Source organism: Tripterygium wilfordii, chromosome 8 (genome assembly GCF_013401445.1).
Source record: "Tripterygium wilfordii isolate XIE 37 chromosome 8, ASM1340144v1, whole genome shotgun sequence".
NCBI lineage: Eukaryota > Viridiplantae > Streptophyta > Magnoliopsida > Celastrales > Celastraceae > Tripterygium > Tripterygium wilfordii.
Window position 1 is genome coordinate 8955447 of NC_052239.1, and position 24396 is coordinate 8979842.

The 24396-nt window shown below is 36.2% G+C and overlaps 1 protein-coding gene across 1 annotated transcript; it reads right to left on the reverse strand.

The window, feature by feature from the left end:
- Nucleotides 1–22137: 22137 nt before the first annotated feature.
- LOC120004226 (cytochrome P450 CYP82D47-like) lies at nt 22138–24081 on the reverse strand. Its single transcript, XM_038853497.1, has 2 exons — nt 23091–24081; nt 22138–22906 (listed from the first exon to the last, which is right to left on the reverse strand). The coding sequence occupies exons 1-2, from the start codon at nt 24054–24056 to the stop codon at nt 22280–22282; spliced, it is 1593 nt and encodes a 530-aa protein (XP_038709425.1). The 5' UTR covers nt 24057–24081; the 3' UTR covers nt 22138–22279.
- Between the last annotated feature and the right edge of the window lie 315 nt (nt 24082–24396).

Sequence of the window (24396 nt, forward strand, 5' to 3'; positions counted from 1 at the left end):
CCTATATCGTCTATGGCGAGAGGTAAATTCTAGATATCTCCTTCCGGTCTCAATCTAGGCAACGAATCAATTGAATGATGGCCAAACATCCAAAAGCACAAAGCACATCCAATAGACAATCAATAAGAGATAGAAATCAAGTAGTAAGGAAACAAAATTTATTGAATCATCAAAGTTTGGCTACATTAAGACCCTAATAAAGAAATCTAGCCACTCATAGAGTCAAGATACATCATCAAGCTATAGAAATCAACCATAAAAACGAAGATAAAAGAGGAGAGAGAAAACCCCCTTGTGAACCCTCTTCTTATCCAAGCTCCAATGGTGGCCTCCAAGCTCTCCTTCTCTCCCCCAAGAGTCTAGAATGTTGTAGAATATCTAAGAATCACTAAAACCCTAAAAAATCTACCTATTTATACCCCCTAAACCCATATGTCATTTATAACATCCATTGGTATCGTTTTGAGTCTGACCCACATGAGTTTAAGACGTGTTCAGGTAATTGGAAAACTCTGAAATCAAGATCTGGGCTGGTCCGATCGATCGGATATGGGGCCCGATTGATAAAAAATCTTCATTGTTAATCTTTCATACATTGATTGTCGATCGATCAGAGCAAGGGTCCAATCGATTGAAAATGCCCTTTGCTATTATTTTCAACTTCTTCAATCTTCGATCCGATTTGGCTCCTTTCCGTCTGATATGCTTCTAGGCACCTGCAATGTGCAAATATGCATTCCTTAGGCAATATCGATCCTCAAATTGACTCTAAACGATACAAGATTGCATGTGAAGGATGTATAATTATATGTATATAATTAGCACATCACTGATATTATTGACCAACCGACTATTGAATGGAAATTGTGCAAAAAGCCCTTAGTAATAGTAACCAATCTGCGACTAGCTTAAATCTTACTAATCTAAAAGCCCAAAAGCCCCTTACTAATAATACGAGAATACCGTATAGAATCTATGGAGACATCCCATTATCCACATGTATTGACTGATATGATGAATTCAAAGTCGTATGTTACCAACAACCGGCTTATTCAAAGTCGGACTCTCTCTCATTGGTTTTTCATAGAGTTCTCAGAGGGTAAATCCCATCAGTATTTCTATCCAAAGGGGAGTTGGACTCTGTTGAGAGTTGGTGTCCTGTTGGGACTCTTCATTGTTGGTTTTGTTCTTGTCTAGGTCAGTCAAGCCCTCCTACCTTTGTCATGTGGGCTGAACCACCTCGGTTGGCTAATGTGAGCTGCCAAGGTCGGACGGTGAGTGGTTCGTTGGTCGATACCGACCTATCTAACATTTGGACAAGTGATTCTTCTTAGGTGAGTACTTCGATCGATACCGAAGTACTTGACCTTCTTCTGGTCTAGCTTGCATTTGTGGCACATGGTCAATGTCTATTGGTGGGGATATTTTGATGATATTAGTTCTAAAAATAGCAATTCTAACTCAGATCGCTCATGCATAAATCCCAAGGTTGTGGGATATGGCATTTATTGAATTGAAAGAGGCTACCCCTAGCCTAGAGCCAATTGACCTCTTGACAAACCAAAACAATTTCATGGAAACATTTATCCTTGTGAACCCTATGATTATTGCTCGGTCAGTAAGGTCAAGCAGTTAATTTGATCGTTTGACGGCTGACAAAATGTCTCAAATCAACAGAAAAAATTTAGAAACTTTTTGTATTAGCAGAATCGCAAAATCGTCTGTGTTTCCTCTCCGATCTGGTGTAGCTTCACGTCGACAGTACTTCATTTTGATGGTGCTTCACTGGGTGGGCGCTTCAGGGCGATGGCGCTACACGACAAAGAGATTCTCCACTGCGAATAATTTCTACTTTATCACCAAAGAGATTACAAGAACAAGTACCACTTACTTTTTTCTCTCTTGTCTTGCTTGCTTCACTCTGTATCTAACATGTAAAAGCAAACAAGTTGCTGCTGCCCATGATGATCATCAAACATGTGAGGAACAATGGAGAGATAAGGTTGCACAAGATATTGTTGTGGAGAGATAAGGTGGTTCCTTATCAAGGTCAGATAGAATCCTATATTGAGTAATCTTGTTGGCTCAAGTGAGACTCTATCAAGACTAGTGATAATTCAACCAACCTCCTCCTTATCATCTCACCAAGAGAACGTGCAACAACCTATGGAGGCTATATTCAACTGATCACTCTTTCTTTATCATGATCACGCTTTCATTATCATGATCCTTTTGTCAATTCATTTTTTACAAGAGAGTGTCGTGTTTAGAGCAAAGTAGTCAAGTCCTGTACATATTAAACTTGGCTTGTGTTTAACGTGAAAAGTGTATTCCAGTAATAAAATTTCAGTTTGTATTCTCTTCAAAGCCTGAGTCCTACTTTGTTAGATTATACCAGTAACACCAAACCTTTAGATTATACCGTCTCCATTCTTTTCTGCCTCTCTGATAGCATGGAACCTCACTTTCATGTGCTTAGTCCTCCCATGCTGCACAGGATTTTTAGCCATTGCAATAGTAGATTTATTGTCACAATTCAACATTGTTGGATCACTTTGTTCCTGCCCCAAGTCCACCATCAACTTCCTTAGTCAAATGGCCTGGTTTGATGCGGCAGACGCAGAGACATATTCTGCCTCAGTTGTAGATTGAGCAACGATATCTTGCTTTTTTTAGCACCATAAGAAAGCACTTGAGCCAAGAGTAAATACATATCCTGAGGTACTTTTAGAATCATTCATACTCCCAGCAAAATCACTATCAGCAAACCCTTCAAGAGCCTTATCTTCTCCTTTTTCAAACCACAAACCATAATCAAAAGTTCCTTTTAGATGCCTCAACACCCTTTTTGCAGCGCCATAATGATTTTGACTAGGGGTCCTCATAAACCTTGACAACAGACTTGCAGGGTACATCAAGTCTGGTCTAGAAGCTGTTAAATACATCGAACTCCCTACAAGGCTCCTATAAGATGAAGCATGTACTGTCTCAGCTCCATCTTTCAGAGATAACTTGGAGTTCAGCACCAGTGGAGTTGCAACTTCTTTACACTCATCCATTTTGAACTTTTTCAGAACATCTATAGCATTTTTTCTATGTGAGAGAAAAATTCCATTGCTCCCTTGATAAATCTCCATGCCTAGGAAGTAGGACATCTGTCCTAGGTCTGACATGTCAAATTCAGGTTGCATTTCAACCTTTAAGGCATCTACTATAGCAGGACAACTTCCCTACTATAGCAGGACAACTTCTAGTTATAAAGAAATCATCAACATACAATGATATCACCAAACTTTGCTCAACATCCTTAACATACAGAGTGGGTTCATTTATGCTCCTCCTGAAACCATGATTGAGGAGGTAAGAGTCAATTCTACTATACCACACACATGGTGCCTGCTTTAGGCCATAGAGAGCCTTCTTCAATTTGTACACCATCCATTCTTTATCCACAACAGTAAAGCCTTGAGGTTGTTCCACATAAATATCCTCTTCAAGTATCCTATTGAAGAAAGCTGATTTAATGTCCAGATGATAAATTTTCCATGACTTCTGTGCTACTAAGGCAATTAACAACTTAGCTATATCATTCCTTGCCACAAGAGAGAAAGTATCTCCATAATCAACCCTGGGTTGTTGCTGAGCATAACCTTTGACAACTAACCTTGTCTTATACATGTTTATAGAACCATCAAGATTTAATTTGGTCCAATAAACCCATTTGACTCCAATCACATTCTGGCTTAGAGGTCTGAATGTAAGCTGCCAAGTTGCATTTTTCTCAATCATCTCCATTTCATCTTGCATCGCCTTTTGCCATTCCATAGATTTACAAGCTTCTTCAAAGGTAGTAGGTTCAGCTAACATTGCATTGCAACTTTCATAAATGTCAGACAAGGCTCTAGTCTTCTTAACAGATGATTCATCAGTGGTGTCAATCATTGCTAAATCACTACAGCCAGAAGAACTTGGTTCAAAACTGCCAGTAGCTTGTTGGAGCTGAGATGAGTTCACCACTTGCTCTTTTTCCCAGTCCCAATGAGCATTTTCATCAACACTTATATCCCTACTCACCATGATATTTTTGGATTGCAGATTATAAACCCTATATCATTTAGCTTGTGCTGAATATCCCAAGAAAATCCCCTTCTCAACCTTCTCATCAAGTTTAGTTCTTTTCACAGAAGGAATATGTGCATAGCAAACTAATCCAAACACTTTTAGATGCTTTGTAGAGGGCTTAGATCGAGACCAAGCGTCAATTGGAGTCATACCCTCAACAGACTTAGTTGGCAGCCTATTCAAGAGATAGATAGCACTATAAACTGCTTCAGCCAGAAAGTTTTAGGCAACTTCTTCTCTGCTAACATACACCTTGCCATTTCCATAATAGTCATGTTCTTTCTTTCAGACACCCCATTTTGCTCTGGTGAATAGTTAATAGTAAACTGATGAGCTATACCAGAATCATCACAAAATTCTAAGAAGTTAGTAGAAGAATACTCCTTTCTATTATCTGATCTCAGTGTCTTGATTAGCTTTCCACTCTGAGATTCCACAAGAGCTTTAAACTTTTTGAAAACATTGAAGACTTGGGACTTACTGCTCATAAAATATACCCAAGTCATTCTTGTAAAGTCATCAATGAACAAGATGAAATATCTATTCTGAGTTAGAGAATCAATGCTCATAGGTCCACAAACATCCGTGTGAACCAATTATAATTGTTCAGTAGCCCTTCAAGCTGAATTTGCTAGGACAGATTTTCTATGCAACTTACCAAGCTGACAAGCTTCACAAACACTATTACACTCACCAACATCAGACAAATCCCTTCTCCATAGCTAATTCCAAGGCTGTGAAATTGAAGTGCCTTTATCTCTTATGCCACAACCATGAATCATCAACTCTGGGAGCATAGGATGTTTGCATTGTTGGTGAGAAATATAGAGGGAAACTATTTTCTCTCATTTGAATTTTAGTAACTTCAACATTGTCAGCATTATATATAGTGCAAGTATAATCTTTAAAAGACAATAAATACCCTTTCTTCATCATTTGAGCTACACTTAACAGATTATTGAGAAAGTTGGGTATGAACAAGACATCATTTATAAACTTCGTACGTTTCTTAGTGTTTATTGCAACCGTTCCTTTGCCCTTGGCTTCAACCACATCACCATTTCCTAGCTTAACCTTGGTTTTGACAGACCTATCCAGAGAAGTGAAAAGCCCTATATCTTTGGCCATGTGACTTGTACAGCCATTATCAATAAACCATGCATTTTTTCTAGAACCTGGGTGGAATGCTGAGCCATAAATAAATGGTATTCTGGTTGTTATTGTTGTTCATCCGTAAACTTAACTTGTTGGTGAGACTGCTGCCCAGTAGCTGGTTGCTTTTGTCTGCAATTCTTTTCAATATGGCCGGTCTTCTTGCAACGCCAACAATGTATATATTTACCTTTAAAGCTGCAATCTTTTTCCAAGTGATTTTTCCTATTGCAGATCCCACAATGAGGAAATTTCTCTTGCTTTTGAGTCTGTTCAGAACCTTCAGCACCCTCACTTCTCCCTGCTCTGCTTTGACCAGCTTTCTTACCATCCTTTGAGGAGATCCCGTGCTTCCAACCCTTATGCTTTGCCTGAAATGCCGCTTCAGAGACTTCTTCATGTCTCATAGAAGCTCTTTGTTCATGAGCTTGTAATTTATTGCAAAGCTCAGAGACTGTAAGCTTTGAGAGATCACATGATTCTTCAATTGCAAACGCCTTAGATTCAAACTTATCTGGAAGGTGATAAACGTACAAAAATCTATATATAAGTAGTGTTATATAGATATATGTTTATATTAATAGTTATATATATAGATATATATGTGTGTATATATATATATATGCCCAAGTCCAACGTAATAGTAATATATATATATATGTGTGTGTATTTATATAGAATATATATACATATTACGTTTAAGTCAAAAAGTGAATAGTGTTTTATATATATATATATATATATATATATATATGTATAATTGTCTAACATCTGTATTGATTTTCATGTAGGCGGCACAACTTTTATCCGAAAGTCTTCAAAACACAGCGCTAAAGGAAATCATGTGAAGACTATCCTCAGTATTTTCAATCTCACCAGTATATTTTCACTACTATAAATGAGGAAGAGGGATCACGAATACAAAAAAAAAACCAAAACATCACAAAACCAGAGAAGAAATCAAGGAGGAAGAGGAGAAAGAAATCAAGGAGTGAGTTCTTGAGTTTTATTTTCTCTTTTACAGCAATTTGCTCACATATTCTTTCTAGAATTTTGTGAGATTAATTGTTGGTTTTGTAAACCTAGTATGAGGAACTAATCCTCTTACTAGGGTGATGATGGATCCACTCTATTGTATCTAAATAAATTTGGTTTGATTATTAGTTTATTTATGCTATGTCAAGTGTTAATTAGCTATTCTTTATTGATAATTAAATCTTGATGCTTAGCTACCATCTAGGTTCGATTACCATGATGCAAATTGAGACAAATGCCCATGTCCAATTTGAGACAAGCTTCTTGCAATTAATACCGGAGTTACCTAGACATAAATGCCATATGCTAGGATCTTTGTGATCGTCACATAAGTTACCATAAATCCTAACGCATTCTTGATTGTCCTAGCCAATCCAAATGCCCATGGATGGTTGCAATTGAGAATAGACGTGGTAAGTCAGATGCCCATGACTATTACATAAATTAGGGGACTTGATCTTTGACATGCATGAATGAAATGATAATTGTCGGCTAAATAATTTAAATACAATAGAGTTGGTGAAATCGGATCCCTAGTGTTTGTTTATTTGTGTTAATCCTTATTTATTTTGTTTCCATTGATAATTACAAGAGTTTGAATTGCAGATATTTAATATTCAGTCCCTGTGGGTACGACACTCGTATTTGCCACTTCTATACTACAATTGATTCGTGCACTTGCGAGTAGAATTTGGGTTTATAATCGCTATACTTTTAGCGGGTACTAAACCCCACATCAAGTTTTTGGCGCCGTTGCCGGGGACTGATTTAATATATTGTTATCTAACTCTTGTATATATGTATATATGTATATATTAATATTAGTATACTACACCTCCTTAATGGAAGGTTTTTCATTTTTCATTTCATTTTATTTATTTATTTATTTATTTTTTTTGTGGATGGCTTTACCGCCCCATCTAATTATATATTATTGGCTGGTTCTACTGCTACCGCCTATATCTGTTTATAATAACTGTCACTAACATTTACTAACTTACTAACATTCATTCATTTATACAGTATTATTTATATTTGTGGTTGGCTTTACACTGCCCCACCTGTATATATATACTTATATGGTCGGCTAAGCCGCCTACTATAACTTTTTATTTCTGTTAATACTAATGGTTGGCCTTTATGCCCCATTTTACTGTCTTTTTTATTAATTTTTATTTTGTGTATATTAACTCTTTTAATTTTGTTGAAAAAAAAAACTGCAGGTTCACCTTGCATAAAAAATTTAAAAAAAAATTTAAAATTTAAAATTAAATTTTTTTTTTTTTTTTTCATTTTGGCCTTTCCACCATCATTCTCTAATGATTGCCCAGACAATAAATATAGCGCTTATGGGAGACAACCCATATTTCTTTTTCATTTATTTTTTTTTCATTTTCATTTTTATTATTATTTTTTATATATTATCTGATTAAAAAAAACAAAAAAAAACAAAAAAAACAAAAGAAAAAAAAAAGTCGTCCTCGAGCGTGATATTGAGTCGCAAAGCGTGACTGTAAAGCGAGTACTGATGTGACAAGCACCACGAATTTCTTAATATATGTACTTTTTCTTTATTGTCTCGATCAGTTTTCATCTCCATCTCACTCATTTTCTGACAAGAGTATGTTTTCTCTCTAACAGAGATCAGAAACCATGTCGAGACGACCACGTAACATCGTATCACAATTGTAGTCCAGGCTTGCGTTGTTCAATAAAGCTGAAATAATTCCGGAGTGTCAAATTGACAAAACGATACAACGAGAAGCCATCAACAGATGGGCAATGAACTACTTGAGGGAGCATTCTTTGTTGTTTCTCGTAGATCCAGATCCAGAAAATAACTTACTGGTGTATCCTCAGATCATTCGCTCTTTCTATCGCACTCTCATCGAGTTACCACGAAGCGAGTGGACTAGGGATCAACTGGTTTATCAGGTTATCATTGTTGGTGTGAAAGTTCAATTCACAACAGCAGATCTGTGTTGCTGCTTAGGGTATCCGCCAACAGATGATGAGCCCACTGGATCTCGACAACCAATCTATGCATCAAAGCAAAAAATGATTGATGATATGTGCGGTGGAAAGAGGAATAAACATAATAACGCTGCACGCCGCGCCTACTTGCCATCAAAGATGTGGTTGTTGGATGATGCTATTAGGAAAAATCTTTGTCCTATAGGCCATGAGCAAGAACGACGGGGAAAATTCTTGTCTGTTTTATACTATCTGTATAAAGGGTGTTGGTTTGATATTGGAAAGATCTATCTGGCCATGATCTGCAAAGCCAAATATTTTGTTGAGAAGAAGCCAACAAAGGTGGGGAAGTTATTTTTCCCACGGCTTATCACAAGGTTGCTTTTGTTCAAAAGCATTCGACCTCTTCGGCCTCAAGCATCTTTGGGTTATCAGGTCACCATGCTGGAAAAATGGACATGGCGTCAGAGCATCAGCCATTTGAAAACAACTTCTGCTAGACAAAAGCAGACCCAAGAAGATCCTTCAACATCACCACCTGGAGATTCCTCATCAGGTGTTGTAGTGTCTCCACAATCAGATCACATGAGTGCAGCGATAGCCCGGCTAGAGATGGGGCTACAAACACTAGAGGATGGACAACACAGACTGGAGCACATGATGGCCGCACTCATGGATATGATACGAAAGTGAAAACATAGTCATCCAACGGTCAGAATTGTTTTTGTGTCAGGTTGTATTTCTCTGAACCATAGCTTTGCATATGTACTTTTCAAATTTTCCTATTTTTATTTTTTATTTTCTTTATTTTAATTTTTATTTTCTATTTTATTTTTCTTTTCCCATTGAGGACAATGCAAGATTTTAAGAGGGGGAGGAACTGGTTTGATATTAAAAAAAAAAAAAAAAAACAAAAAAAAAAAAAAATGGTAGCTAGAGGAGGCAAGTGCTGTGCTACCTTAGGTGCAAGCTTGAAACACTTGTAGTTGATCTCTTAGAGGGATGCCAACTCAACCAGCTAAGTAATTAGTAGTTTGTCCAGGAAACAACCACCGATAAGGTATTTGGGAGTCCTAAGCATGGACTGGACGAAATGTACATAATTGTAAAGCCCCAAAGTGGAGATACAAAGGACTGTTGACCTTGGCTTGGGTTCTATTGAGCCGACCAGAAACTCTTAGAGAATGACAACCTATTGTAAGGCCTTGTTAGCCTTTTGCCCTTGCTACGGGGTACATCTCTTTAGTTAGGTTGATAGTAACCTAGCATCCAGTCTCAAGGATCCTGGTGTCGAGACAAATTCCGTTTGTTTACGGTGCTTTGGGAATATTGAGTCTTAGAACCGTTTGTTTGTTAAATATCTATTCTGTTTAATGATTGCTAAAAAAATAAATAAATAAATAAATAATTGTGATTTGGAAGTCATGTTCTTATCATATTTCTAAATTGGTCTGAATATCTCTGAAGTGTGGATAACAATTTGAATTGAATACCCATAATCACTTGTGGATGTTTTTTTTCTGACTTTAGTTTTGTCTCACCTATTCTATTTAATAATTGGATCAATTGCACAGAATTACATATTTGTGAGGTATGATATTTAAGATTAATTATGAATACTGTGATTTTCTTGAGTTGAATTAGAATTCTTTGAATATTAATATCTTGGGATACATGTATATATTCATATTTATATTAAAAAGAAAAAAAAAAGAGAGTACATTATGAATAAATGGGAGTGTTTGTAAGTTTTTCTGCTGAGTAACCGGGCCTCTTGCCTCAGTAAGCAGTGAGTGTTCGCGTAAAAAGGTAGAAAAATCAAGACATCAACCCATGTGACAAGCGAAGTTTTGTAGCCTTTTTGACTCGAGTTATTAAACCCGTTGGGGTGTCTTTACACCTAATGCCCTGAGCCAACTGGATTGGGAGTCATTGGTTGAACGCTTGTTACAAGGGTCATTTAGAAAGCTTAATAAGACCGAGCATTGCACAAGTCACATATATAAAAAAAAAAAAAAAAAAAGTCAATAAATAAAATCCCTTGATATTAATTATTCATTGAATCTGATGATTCTTGTGATATTATAGTGTTTGTGTTAATATTAAATTAAAGCCACGTATTTATGTTAAATTCGCTACGCACTACACATCACGCTAAGATAGAATGGGTGATATGAGATTTAGTCAGAATAATTTGTTCTAGTGATAGTGGGTGGTGAATTCTTGAATATATTCATACTAATGAGATAATTGGATTATTTACATATATGACATGAATTATCCGATCGCTTGCATTACTAGAGACTAGCAATAAGCTGGTTGGGGGTTGTGATAAACGTACAAAAATCTATATATAAGTAGTGTTATATAGATATATGTTTATATTAATAGTTATATATATAGATATATATGTGTGTATATATATATATATGCCCAAGTCCAACGTAATAGTAATATATATATATATATGTGTGTGTATTTATATAGAATATATATACATATTACGTTTAAGTCAAAAAGTGAATAGTGTTTTATATATATATATATATGTATAATTGTCTAACATCTGTATTGATTTTCATGTAGGCGGCACAACTTTTATCCGAAAGTCTTCAAAACACAGCGCTAAAGGAAATCATGTGAAGACTATCCTCAGTATTTTCAATCTCACCAGTATATTTTCACTACTATAAAGGAGGAAGAGGGATCACGGATACAAAAAAAAAACCAAAACATCACAAAACCAGAGAAGAAATCAAGGAGGAAGAGGAGAAAGAAATCAAGGAGTGAGTTCTTGAGTTTTATTTTCTCTTTTACAGCAATTTGCTCACATATTCTTTCTAGAATTTTGTGAGATTAATTGTTGGTTTTGTAAACCTAGTATGAGGAACTAATCCTCTTACTAGGGTGATGATGGATCCACTCTATTGTATCTAAATAAATTTGGTTTGATTATTAGTTTATTTATGCTATGTCAAGTGTTAATTAGCTATTCTTTATTGATAATTAAATCTTGATGCTTAGCTACCATCTAGGTTCGATTACCATGATGCAAATTGAGACAAATGCCCATGTCCAATTTGAGACAAGCTTCTTGCAATTAATACCGGAGTTACCTAGACATAAATGCCATATGCTAGGATCTTTGTGATCGCCACATAAGTTACCATAAATCCTAATGCATTCTTGATTGTCCTAGCCAATCCAAATGCCCATGGATGGTTGCAATTGAGAATAGACGTGGTAAGTCAGATGCCCATGACTATTACATAAATTAGGGGACTTGATCTTTGACATGCATGAATGAAATGATAATTGTCGGCTAAATAATTTAAATACAATAGAGTTGGTGAAATCGGATCCCTAGTGTTTGTTTATTTGTGTTAATCCTTATTTATTTTGTTTCCATTGATAATTACAAGAGTTTGAATTGCAGATATTTAATATTCAGTCCCTGTGGGTACGACACTCGTATTTGCCACTTCTATACTACAATTGATTCGTGCACTTGCGAGTAGAATTTGGGTTTATAATCGCTATACTTTTAGCGGGTACTAAACCCCACATCAAGTTTTTGGCGCCGTTGCCGGGGACTGATTTAATATATTGTTATCTAACTCTTGTATATATGTATATATGTATATATTAATATTAGTATACTACACCTCCTTAATGGAAGGTTTTTCATTTTTCATTTCATTTTATTTATTTTTTTTTTTTTTTTTTGTGGATGGCTTTACCGCCCCATCTAATTATATATTATTGGCTGGTTCTACTGCTACCGCCTATATCTGTTTATAATAACTGTCACTAACATTTACTAACTTACTAACATTTATTCATTTATACAGTATTATTTATATTTGTGGTTGGCTTTACACTGCCCCACCTGTATATATATACTTATATGGTCGGCTAAGCCGCCTACTATAACTTTTTATTTCTGTTAATACTAATGGTTGGCCTTTATGCCCCATTTTACTGTCTTTTTTATTAATTTTTATTTTGTGTATATTAACTCTTTTAATTTTGTTGAAAAAAAAAACTGCAGGTTCACCTTGCATAAAAAATTTAAAAAAAAATTTAAAATTTAAAATTAAATTTTTTTTTTTTTTTCATTTTGGCCTTTCCACCATCATTCTCTAATGATTGCCCAGACAATAAATATAGCGCTTATGGGAGACAACCCATATTTCTTTTTCATTTATTTTTTTTTCATTTTCATTTTTATTATTATTTTTTATATATTATCTGATTAAAAAAAACAAAAAAAAACAAAAAAAACAAAAGAAAAAAAAAAGTCGTCCTCGAGCGTGATATTGAGTCGCAAAGCGTGACTGTAAAGCGAGTACTGATGTGACAAGCACCACGAATTTCTTAATATATGTACTTTTTCTTTATTGTCTCGATCAGTTTTCATCTCCATCTCACTCATTTTCTGACAAGAGTGTGTTTTCTCTCTAACAGAGATCAGAAACCATGTCGAGACGACCACGCAACATCGTATCACAATTGCAGTCCAGGCTTGCGTTGTTCAATAAAGCTGAAATAATTCCGGAGTGTCAAATTGACAAAACGATACAACGAGAAGCCATCAACAGATGGGCAATGAACTACTTGAGGGAGCATTCTTTGTTGTTTCTCGTAGATCCAGATCCAGAAAATAACTTACTGGTGTATCCTCAGATCATTCGCTCTTTCTATCGCACTCTCATCGAGTTACCACGAAGCGAGTGGACTAGGGATCAACTGGTTTATCAGGTTATCATTGTTGGTGTGAAAGTTCAATTCACAACAGCAGATCTGTGTTGCTGCTTAGGGTATCCGCCAACAGATGATGAGCCCACTGGATCTCGACAACCAATCTATGCATCAAAGCAAAAAATGATTGATGATATGTGCGGTGGAAAGAGGAATAAACATAATAACGCTGCACGCCGCGCCTACTTGCCATCAAAGATGTGGTTGTTGGATGATGCTATTAGGAAAAATCTTTGTCCTATAGGCCATGAGCAAGAACGACGGGGAAAATTCTTGTCTGTTTTATACTATCTGTATAAAGGGTGTTGGTTTGATATTGGAAAGATCTATCTGGCCATGATCTGCAAAGCCAAATATTTTGTTGAGAAGAAGCCAACAAAGGTGGGGAAGTTATTTTTCCCACGGCTTATCACAAGGTTGCTTTTGTTCAAAAGCATTCGACCTCTTCGGCCTCAAGCATCTTTGGGTTATCAGGTCACCATGCTGGAAAAATGGACATGGCGTCAGAGCATCAGCCATTTGAAAACAACTTCTGCTAGACAAAAGCAGACCCAAGAAGATCCTTCAACATCACCACCTGGAGATTCCTCATCAGGTGTTGTAGTGTCTCCACAATCAGATCACATGAGTGCAGCGATAGCCCGGCTAGAGATGGGGCTACAAACACTAGAGGATGGACAACACAGACTGGAGCACATGATGGCCGCACTCATGGATATGATACGAAAGTGAAAACATAGTCATCCAACGGTCAGAATTGTTTTTGTGTCAGGTTGTATTTCTCTGAACCATAGCTTTGCATATGTACTTTTCAAATTTTCCTATTTTTATTTTTTATTTTCTTTATTTTAATTTTTATTTTCTATTTTATTTTTCTTTTCCCATTGAGGACAATGCAAGATTTTAAGAGGGGGAGGAACTGGTTTGATATTAAAAAAAAAAAAAAAACAAAAAAAAAAAAAAAATGGTAGCTAGAGGAGGCAAGTGCTGTGCTACCTTAGGTGCAAGCTTGAAACACTTGTAGTTGATCTCTTAGAGGGATGCCAACTCAACCAGCTAAGTAATTAGTAGTTTGTCCAGGAAACAACCACCGATAAGGTATTTGGGAGTCCTAAGCATGGACTGGACGAAATGTACATAATTGTAAAGCCCCAAAGTGGAGATACAAAGGACTGTTGACCTTGGCTTGGGTTCTATTGAGCCGACCAGAAACTCTTAGAGAATCACAACCTATTGTAAGGCCTTGTTAGCCTTTTGCCCTTGCTACGGGGTACATCTCTTTAGTTAGGTTGATAGTAACCTAGCATCCAGTCTCAAGGATCCTGGTGTCGAGACAAATTCCGTTTGTTTACGGTGCTTTGGGAATATTGAGTCTTAGAACCGTTTGTTTGTTAAATATCTATTCTGTTTAATGATTGCTAAAAAAATAAATAAATAAATAAATAATTGTGATTTGGAAGTCATGTTCTTATCATATTTCTAAATTGGTCTGAATATCTCTGAAGTGTGGATAACAATTTGAATTGAATACCCATAATCACTTGTGGATGTTTTTTTTCTGACTTTAGTTTTGTCTCACCTATTCTATTTAATAATTGGATCAATTGCACAGAATTACATATTTGTGAGGTATGATATTTAAGATTAATTATGAATACTGTGATTTTCTTGAGTTGAATTAGAATTCTTTGAATATTAATATCTTGGGATACATGTATATATTCATATTTATATTAAAAAGAAAAAAAAAAGAGAGTACATTATGAATAAATGGGAGTGTTTGTAAGTTTTTCTGCTGAGTAACCGGGCCTCTTGCCTCAGTAAGCAGTGAGTGTTCGCGTAAAAAGGTAGAAAAATCAAGACATCAACCCATGTGACAAGCGAAGTTTTGTAGCCTTTTTGACTCGAGTTATTAAACCCGTTGGGGTGTCTTTACACCTAATGCCCTGAGCCAACTGGATTGGGAGTCATTGGTTGAACGCTTGTTACAAGGGTCATTTAGAAAGCTTAATAAGACCGAGCATTGCACAAGTCACATATATAAAAAAAAAAAAAAAAAAAAAGTCAATAAATAAAATCCCTTGATATTAATTATTCATTGAATCTGATGATTCTTGTGATATTATAGTGTTTGTGTTAATATTAAATTAAAGCCACGTATTTATGTTAAATTCGCTACGCACTACACATCACGCTAAGATAGAATGGGTGATATGAGATTTAGTCAGAATAATTTGTTCTAGTGATAGTGGGTGGTGAATTCTTGAATATATTCATACTAATGAGATAATTGGATTATTTACATATATGACATGAATTTTCCGATCGCTTGCATTACTAGAGACTAGCAATAAGCTGGTTGGGGGTTGTGATAAACGTACAAAAATCTATATATAAGTAGTGTTATATAGATATATGTTTATATTAATAGTTATATATATAGATATATATGTGTGTGTATATATATATATGCCCAAGTCCAACGTAATAGTAATATATATATATATACGTGTGTGTATTTATATAGAATATATATACATATTACGTTTAAGTCAAAAAGTGAATAGTGTTTTATATATATATATATATATATGTATAATTGTCTAACATCTGTATTGATTTTCATGTAGGCGGCACAACTTTTATCCGAAAGTCTTCAAAACACAGCGCTAAAGGAAATCATGTGAAGACTATCCTCAGTATTTTCAATCTCACCAGTATATTTTCACTACTATAAAGGAGGAAGAGGGATCACGGATACAAAAAAAAAACCAAAACATCACAAAACCAGAGAAGAAATCAAGGAGGAAGAGGAGAAAGAAATCAAGGAGTGAGTTCTTGAGTTTTATTTTCTCTTTTACAGCAATTTGCTCACATATTCTTTCTAGAATTTTGTGAGATTAATTGTTGGTTTTGTAAACCTAGTATGAGGAACTAATCCTCTTACTAGGGTGATGATGGATCCACTCTATTGTATCTAAATAAATTTGGTTTGATTATTAGTTTATTTATGCTATGTCAAGTGTTAATTAGCTATTCTTTATTGATAATTAAATCTTGATGCTTAGCTACCATCTAGGTTCGATTACCATGATGCAAATTGAGACAAATGCCCATGTCCAATTTGAGACAAGCTTCTTGCAATTAATACCGGAGTTACCTAGACATAAATGCCATATGCTAGGATCTTTGTGATCGCCACATAAGTTACCATAAATCCTAATGCATTCTTGATTGTCCTAGCCAATCCAAATGCCCATGGATGGTTGCAATTGAGAATAGACGTGGTAAGTCAGATGCCCATGACTATTACATAAATTAGGGGACTTGATCTTTGACATGCATGAATGAAATGATAATTGTCGGCTAAATAATTTAAATACAATAGAGTTGGTGAAATCGGATCCCTAGTGTTTGTTTATTTGTGTTAATCCTTATTTATTTTGTTTCCATTGATAATTACAAGAGTTTGAATTGCAGATATTTAATATTCAGTCCCTGTGGGTACGACACTCGTATTTGCCACTTCTATACTACAATTGATTCGTGCACTTGCGAGTAGAATTTGGGTTTATAATCGCTATACTTTTAGCGAGTACTAAACCCCACATCAGAAGGCTTATTAACATCTTCTCAACCACTTTCTAATCAGATATGTTTTCCCCATACAACTTCATTTGGTTTACTAAACCAATGAGTTTATGATAACACATATTTATGCACATTTTGCATCCCTTATTCCTATACTTTGCACTAGTTTCCTTTGTGAAATTAGTTGTTTTGATGTGTTTTGTGTAAGTTTTGAAGGAATACGTCCCTAATGGTGATTGAGAGCTAAAGAGGCGAAAATATGGTGAAATGAGAAAAGATGAATATGTTCACAATTTTGAAGCCAAGTCAGGTTCCCAAACAGATTCGTCAACTTCGTGGAATAAACTGGACGTGGTCAGGAAAAACTAGAATACGAGTCATATACCGTTGGAAAGATCTAGAAGTCTAGTTTCCATAAAATTTTACGGTTTGTGATTTGGAGTTTCCTAGAGGAAGTTGCATCAGTTTTAGAAGATTTGATATCTCAATTTACTATTCTTGGTACTCAAGACACAGAACAAATCTTGGGAGATTACGGGGCACTCGAATCTTGTGTTAGAAGTCAATGACAACTATCTAAGTGAGTTTACATTCAGTTTCCATAAGGAGAAGTGTATTGAAAGTCAAGTTCTATATCCATAAGGAGAAACACTTCCTTATGGTAATTGGACTTAATTCATATTTTGTCTCAAAAGTCTCAGTCGTGCCCTATTGTGGAACTATAAAAGGGATGTAAAATTCATCGAAGAACACACGGACGAAGGTAACGAAAGAACGAAGAGCACGAAGAGAAGGTGAAACAGCAAAGCAAGCAAGCCGAGATCTACTACTTGGTTGTCTCTTTCTCTTATGTGTTTTAGTGTTCAAAACAGATGATGAGTAGCTAGTTTTCCTTTAGTTAACGGGCTGGTTGAAGCCCGAACATGATTTTATTGATGCTTCATTAATCTTATTTCTTGAGATCGAATGAAAATCTTTTCACTATATTACTTGTTGATGAAATCTGAGATATGTTTCTTTGAGTGCACGCTTGGATACATGTTTTAGGATTCTATTGCTAGGACAATATGATTGATCACCCATATCTTCATAAAGTCTCAAGTAGCCAATGAATAAGATAGCTCATATTCATGTGAATTGATTTCTAGGTGATGTAAGATGCATGCCACATCTTATGACTTTAGTGATGTTTGCTTTCTTTGTGCTTAATGATTCTTGAGTGTTGAATTTATGAACATGCCACTCTAGATTGCATCTTAAGAACTAAGTTAAGGAGCACATGTCATGCACTTGACAAACTAATTAAGAGAGAGCAATAAGATAAAATCAACACGCCATTGTTTTATCTTAAACATCGTCATTCGTGAATCAAGAATTACAGATGAAGGTTCCAGCAGTACATGATTGTTAGTGGTGGATAGCTTTCCCTTGACTCTTTCTCTTATAAGAATCAAAAACTTTTCCTACTTCTTATTGATTATTCTGAGTTAGTCGTTTAGCTCGAGTCACAATGCTGTTTAGCTCGAGTCACAATTAGATTTGATTTGCAATTATTTTTCAATCCTCTGTGGGAGATAACCTTGCTTCTCACTATACTCAATAACCTTTTTCTTAAGTTGCAAGGATTAAATTGAGTTATTTTTCAGCACCTATTTTGGTGTTCAAAAATAGCTGAACAATTTATCAGAGTACTCCTTCACATAATCCCCCTCCTTCATTTTCTGCAGTTCAAACTCCCTTTTAAGAGTCAAAACCTTGACTACCTTAACCCATTCACTGCCTTAAAATTCTTCTTGTAGCTTTTCCCAGGCTTGCTTGGCAGTTTTCAAGCCAAAAATCCTTGAGAAAATTACCTCTGAAACTGCAGCATGAATGAAAGATAGAGCCTTGAAATTCTGTGTTTGAGCCTCCTTATGAGCCTTCATCTATGTGACTAAAGAATTGTCAGCTAGACTATCTAGATCAAAGCCCTTTTCGACAGAACTCCATAGATCGTGTGCATTAAGAAGAGCTTCCATCCTTATGGCCCAAAATCGTAGCCATCTCCCTTGAAAATCAGAGGTGAGGGGAGACCCAATGTGCCAGACATGCCTTCTTTTTCTCCACAAGCCTTGTAAGATCTTGATATGCTCCAATACAACTGTTAGATTATACCAGTAACACCTAACCTTTAGATATCAAGAGACACAAAGGTTGAAGAGAATCAAACTTTTTCCTTAAACCCCTTAACATTCCATTAACCAAGGAGAATACAATATATGACTATTCAAATCCTTATCAGAAGAGTCTAGAAGGACCTACCACATACTAGAAACAAAAAAGTACACCAAAATAACACCTGGTCAAATAACATTGACTAGCCCATAAACACATTAAGTAAATAAAACAACTTATAAGAAACTCCATACTGACCTATTATCAAGAAAACCTTACTATCACTGACATACTTTTATCTTGGTATGGGAGCAGAGTTAAACGCAAGCCACAATCACAAACACACCTCATGACATTGTCTCTCATATTCTCTTTTAATTCTCTAGTTTTTTATTTCTCAAAGCCACAAACACAGTTCACAAAAAACCCACAAAATGACACCAGCTAAAAGAGAAATGTACAGAAATGAAATTTGTGCCAACTGCAAAAGAGTCGGTCGTGTCTCCAAAATTTGCTAGTGGAATCAACTTGCCAAACAAGACCAATTTGATGAGCTTCCACATGCACTTGCTACTCTCACATTAGATAACTCAATCACTGAGACATAATGGACCACTGACATCGGCGCTTCGAACAACATGACAGGTAATTCTAACTTGCTTCATAATTTAATACATCATGGATATGATGTTGTTCTAGTAGGCGATGGTTCACCTTTACCTATCAAACCTTTACCTGTCAAAGAAATTGGTGAAACAAGCATAAAAGGAACAAAGGTTGCCCTCATGTTACCACAAGTGTTATATGTACCTGATTTAAAAAGAAAAAACCCTTACTTTTTGTAAGCGAATTGACTAGTCAGTATCCCTTGAATCTTGAATTTTCTAACTGTGGTTTTTGTGTAAAGGAACGAGAAACAAGTCACCAAGTAATCATAGGAATGAGCAAGGGTGATTTATATGTGCAGCACAATCCACCGGAAGTTCACTTTGCAAATTGCTTAAGTCAGGGACCACAGAAATTTGGCATCAAAGATTGGGTCATCCCCAATTGAGTTCTTTAATTTCTCTCAAAAATAAAGGTGTTATTACTGTTTTAGGATAGAATAAGTCACAGTTTTTTTGTGATTGTTGTCAAGTAGGAAAATTGAGTAAATTGCCTTTTAGTCGTTCTGAACATTCAAGCAATGTTATGTTTGATAAAAATTTTCCTGACTTATGGGGTCTCGCTCCTATCTTGTCTTTGGGTAATTTTTGATACTATGCTTGTTTGGTGGATGATTATTCTAGATATACATGGTTTATTCCACTTAAAACAAAAGGTGATTTCGTTAATATATATCTTGATTTTGAAAAATATGTTGCCCGTCAATTTAACAAAAATATAAAAAATTTCATTATGATGGAGGGGGTGAGGTTGTCAACAACAAACTTCAATCCCATTTTAGATCACAAGGAATTATACACCACTTATCGTGCCCTTTTCCATAGTGGATTACCACTAAATCTCTGGGTTGAAGCATTTAGTATGATAGTTTTTTTGATCAATCGATTACCGTCATCTGGTATAAATTTCGACACTCCCTTTCTTAAGTTACATGGTAAACAATTTGATTACTCCACTCTCAGGGTATTTGGTTCAAAATGTTTCCCGTATACATGAAATAAGCGAACAAATAAATTTGATCCTAAAAGCACTCTTTGTGTGTTTGTATGTTACAGTTCCCAACATAAAGGCTACAAGTGCTTTCACCCTCCCAGTCGAAAGGTGATCATCTCTCGACATGTAATATTTGATGAAGCCACATTTCCCTACAAGCAAAAACGTCTCGTCTAATCGTCTCCATGTCTTGCCCGAATACAACACATCTTTAATCATTGGTTGAATGATGTTGTCGAAGATTGCCCACCTCGGTCAACTAATTCCCTAACATCCAATGAAGTTGAACCCACCGTGAGCCAACTTACCCCAACTCCACTACAGATACCTTTACCCACACCACAACACCATCTCCAATCCCACCACGTACTACCCTTCAAACTCCGGTTATCTATGACCATGCCTCACCTTCTGAGAGTTCGATTGCATGTGCGGATGCACCATATGACACCTATACATTTATCCCTCCACATAGTCCGGAATTGATGGAGAATGATGCATTCGGAGCTACCTCCCCCAGCACTTTATCTGCAGCAAATGATCAGGAACTTTCTCTTCCTATACCTTTTTCCCCTAGCATACAAATAACTGAAACATGCTCTACGCAGGATGCAGATTCCGGAGGTATTCCCACAACAATACCAGAACCTCCATCAAGTCAAGGTCACTCTATGACAACCCGTGGCAAAGCTGGTATTGTCAAGCCCAACCCCAAGTATGCCTTGCTCATCACGAGTCAACATTTCCCACGGGAACCTAAGTCAGTCGGGACAGCTCTCTCTCATATGGGTTGGAGGCAAGCTATGTCTGATGAACTAGAGGCTCTCCATACCAATAAAACTTGGACAACGGTTCCGCGCATATCACAAATGCACGTGATAGGCTCTAAACCAGAATGATACTGTTGGCCCATGGATAGGACTGAATCGTTACAAGCCCAAAAGATATTATCGAAAGGCCCAACATCGAATAAAAGCCTAGACGATAGATGAGCTTTATTACAAACGGAAAATGTCCTTTTAATACCAACTTGACAAATGTTTGACACATAAGTCAAACAAAAATTCTCTTTTCCATATAAGTACGTATCTTCTTTCCACATAAATATCTATTTTAAAAATTAATAATTACATAATCTCATATTTATCATTCTTCTCCAATAGACATGAATTTAAAAAATATATAACTATATCTAAGACACCTACTCTCCATCTCCACCATTGTCATGTTTATCTCCATTTAAAGCATATTGAAGACTTTATCATGGTCATATCTTACAAGATATGCGCATGATAAAGTCTTTCACAAAATCTCACTTCACCATGGTCCTAGTTGAGTGGGACAATTGCAGTATTGCCCTCTCGTGCATTTACAAGCTAATCATCCTTTTATCCATGGCTTAACTCAAACTGAGCATTTTTGGATATGAATATTATCAAATACTATTAATATTATCAAGCAGGTTAGAAATAGGTACTATTGAACATGCACTTTTGAATATGAATATTATCAAATACTAGATTGTGCAATTGAATGACTACTGAATGGTTGAATGATAGTTTGGTTGTTCTTATTGAGAAATTTTGATAAAATTGATAATATTATCAATTTTATCAAACCTATCAAACCCTAGCCGCTGCTCTCATACTTTACCCACCTTCTGACTTTAGCATGTTAAGTAAATAGGTATTAGAAAGATTCAAACACGATAGGTATTATTATTATTTAAGCAACATACAAACCAGCAACACAAATTATTTATGCGACATACAAACCAGCAACACAAAGTAAACATACATAATTGTCCAAGTATTATTATTGCGATTCCAGTTCACCCCATATAGAGATGACTTGGAAGGCGTGGACTAATGAGGGTTTCAAGTGGCGTTGCACGGGTAGTGGCCATGTGATTAACTTCAGTCATATCAACTGGTTCATCATTTGGAGTTGCAAAATCAAAGCCGTGAAGCATATTAGCTAGTGTAAGCTTCAAAACTTGAAGGGCAAAAGACACACCAGGACACATTCTTCTACCACTGCCAAATGGTAATAACTCAAAGTGACCTCCCCTAACATCAATGTTGTTATGCTCTTTAAGAAACCTTTCAGGCTTGAACTCCAAAGGATTCTCCCACACTCGCGGATCTTGATGAATCTTCCACAGATTGAAAAGAATTCGAGTCCTTGCTGGAACATGATAACCAGCTATGGTGCAGTCCTCTATAGACTCGTGTGGTAACCCGAGTGGACCTAGAGGGTATAATCGTAATGTTTCTGTTATAACTGCATCAAGGTAGACAAGAGAATTCACATCTGATTCAGTCACTAGTGTTTCTGGACCAATGTGAGCAGCCAACTCTTGTTTGACCTTCTTTAGGACGTCAAGGTTGTTGAGTAGTAGTGATAGACTCCAAGTCAGAGTAGTCTTAGTGGTCTCAGAGGCCCCCAATATAAGAGCCTGAAAAATATGTACACAATAACTAATTTTATTTAATAAATACAAATTTTTGACTCAAAAAATTAAATCTAGATGGATGAAGATGAACACGGTTATGATATGATATAAATGAGATGAAATGTCCCAAACCAACAAGTTAACTTATAGGGTTGGATGACAAAACAACTAATGTTAACAAACATACCATGCACATGGCCTTGTTAGTTGTGTGAGTACTATTATCAGTACAATACTCCTGTTGACCACCATCATCAAAGATGGAGAGCATCACGTCCATGAAGTCTTCCTCTACAATTCCATGACCACCAGAATTGGATCTCTTCTTCTTATGCTCTTCCAACCACTCTTCAACATAACCGTCTAATTCTTTGAATGTAATTTTCATGGCCTTCTCCAAACCTCCCAAATCAAACCACCTCATAAACGGCATCGCATCACCCACATTAAAGTGGGTCAACAACTTCATATAGTCCCCCACTACTAGTTTCCATCTCACAACCCCCTCACCCTTTCTTGCATACACTTTACCTACAACAATCCTGTATATCAGGTTTCCGGTTATGTCTCCAAAAATTCTAGTCATGTCCACGGAAACATGATTCGAATCGCCGGTTTTGTTATGAACCCATGATTGGTACATCTCTTTCAAGGAATTCTTAACCTCGGATTCTCTTATGTGCTTAAACGTTTTGAGCCTTTGATTGGAGAGAAGCTCAACAGTGACTAGCTTGCGCAATTGACGCCAATATGGGCCGTATGGGCTCCAACCGAACATGGCATGGTTGTAGCCCATGATTTCCATGGCCACAGTCGCTGGACGGTTGGCCAAGACTTTGTCGTGTGTGGTCAAACACTCTTTGGCAAGCTCGGAGTTACTTATGACAAGAGTTGGATGTACGCCTAGCTTGATTTTGAAGATTGGACCATATTTGTCGGCCATCTTGCTTAATGTTATGTATGATGCCTGTGGGCCGATAAGGAGGTGGAGGTGGCCTATCAAAGGCCACGCTCCGCCGGCTTGTGGTGGGGATGTCTTGGATTTCTTGGGTTTTAGTACATTTGTGAATATCCTTAAAAATAAGTAGAGTAATAAAACTGCAAAGATTTTTGTGGCTATGGTGTTTGTTGGAAGTGAAAGAAGAAACTCCATCTGGAGAGCTAGTTAGGAGAGAAGATGTAAGTGTATGCGATTGCTGAATGCGTATATATAATACAAAAGGGCTAGCTAGTTGACAAAAAATAGCATACATGCAATTATTTTGAGGAAGAAGAATTTTCACATGTGCAACAACTATACGCACTAAATTTACGTACTCAAAATCCATGATGGTAATAAAGCACAACAAAAGTGGGTACCACACATTTGCTGTGAGACCCACTGTATTTATGATTGAAAAACAAATGCGTAAAATTGGTCCGCACGAGGAATATGTATTTGCCCGAATTATTTATTTATTTATTTGGATCTCTAAACAAGATGACGTCTTGCT

What these genes read in the sequence shown, in the direction of transcription:
- LOC120004226 (XM_038853497.1), bottom strand. Translation starts at nt 24,056, where the DNA reads ATGGAGTTTCTTCTTTCACTTCCAACAAACACCATAGCCACAAAAATC. An exon ending in CTAACAAGGCCATGTGCATG is followed by an intron (nt 22,907 to 23,090) that starts GTATGTTTGTTA and finishes CATATTTTTCAG; the next exon opens with GCTCTTATATTGGGGGCCTC.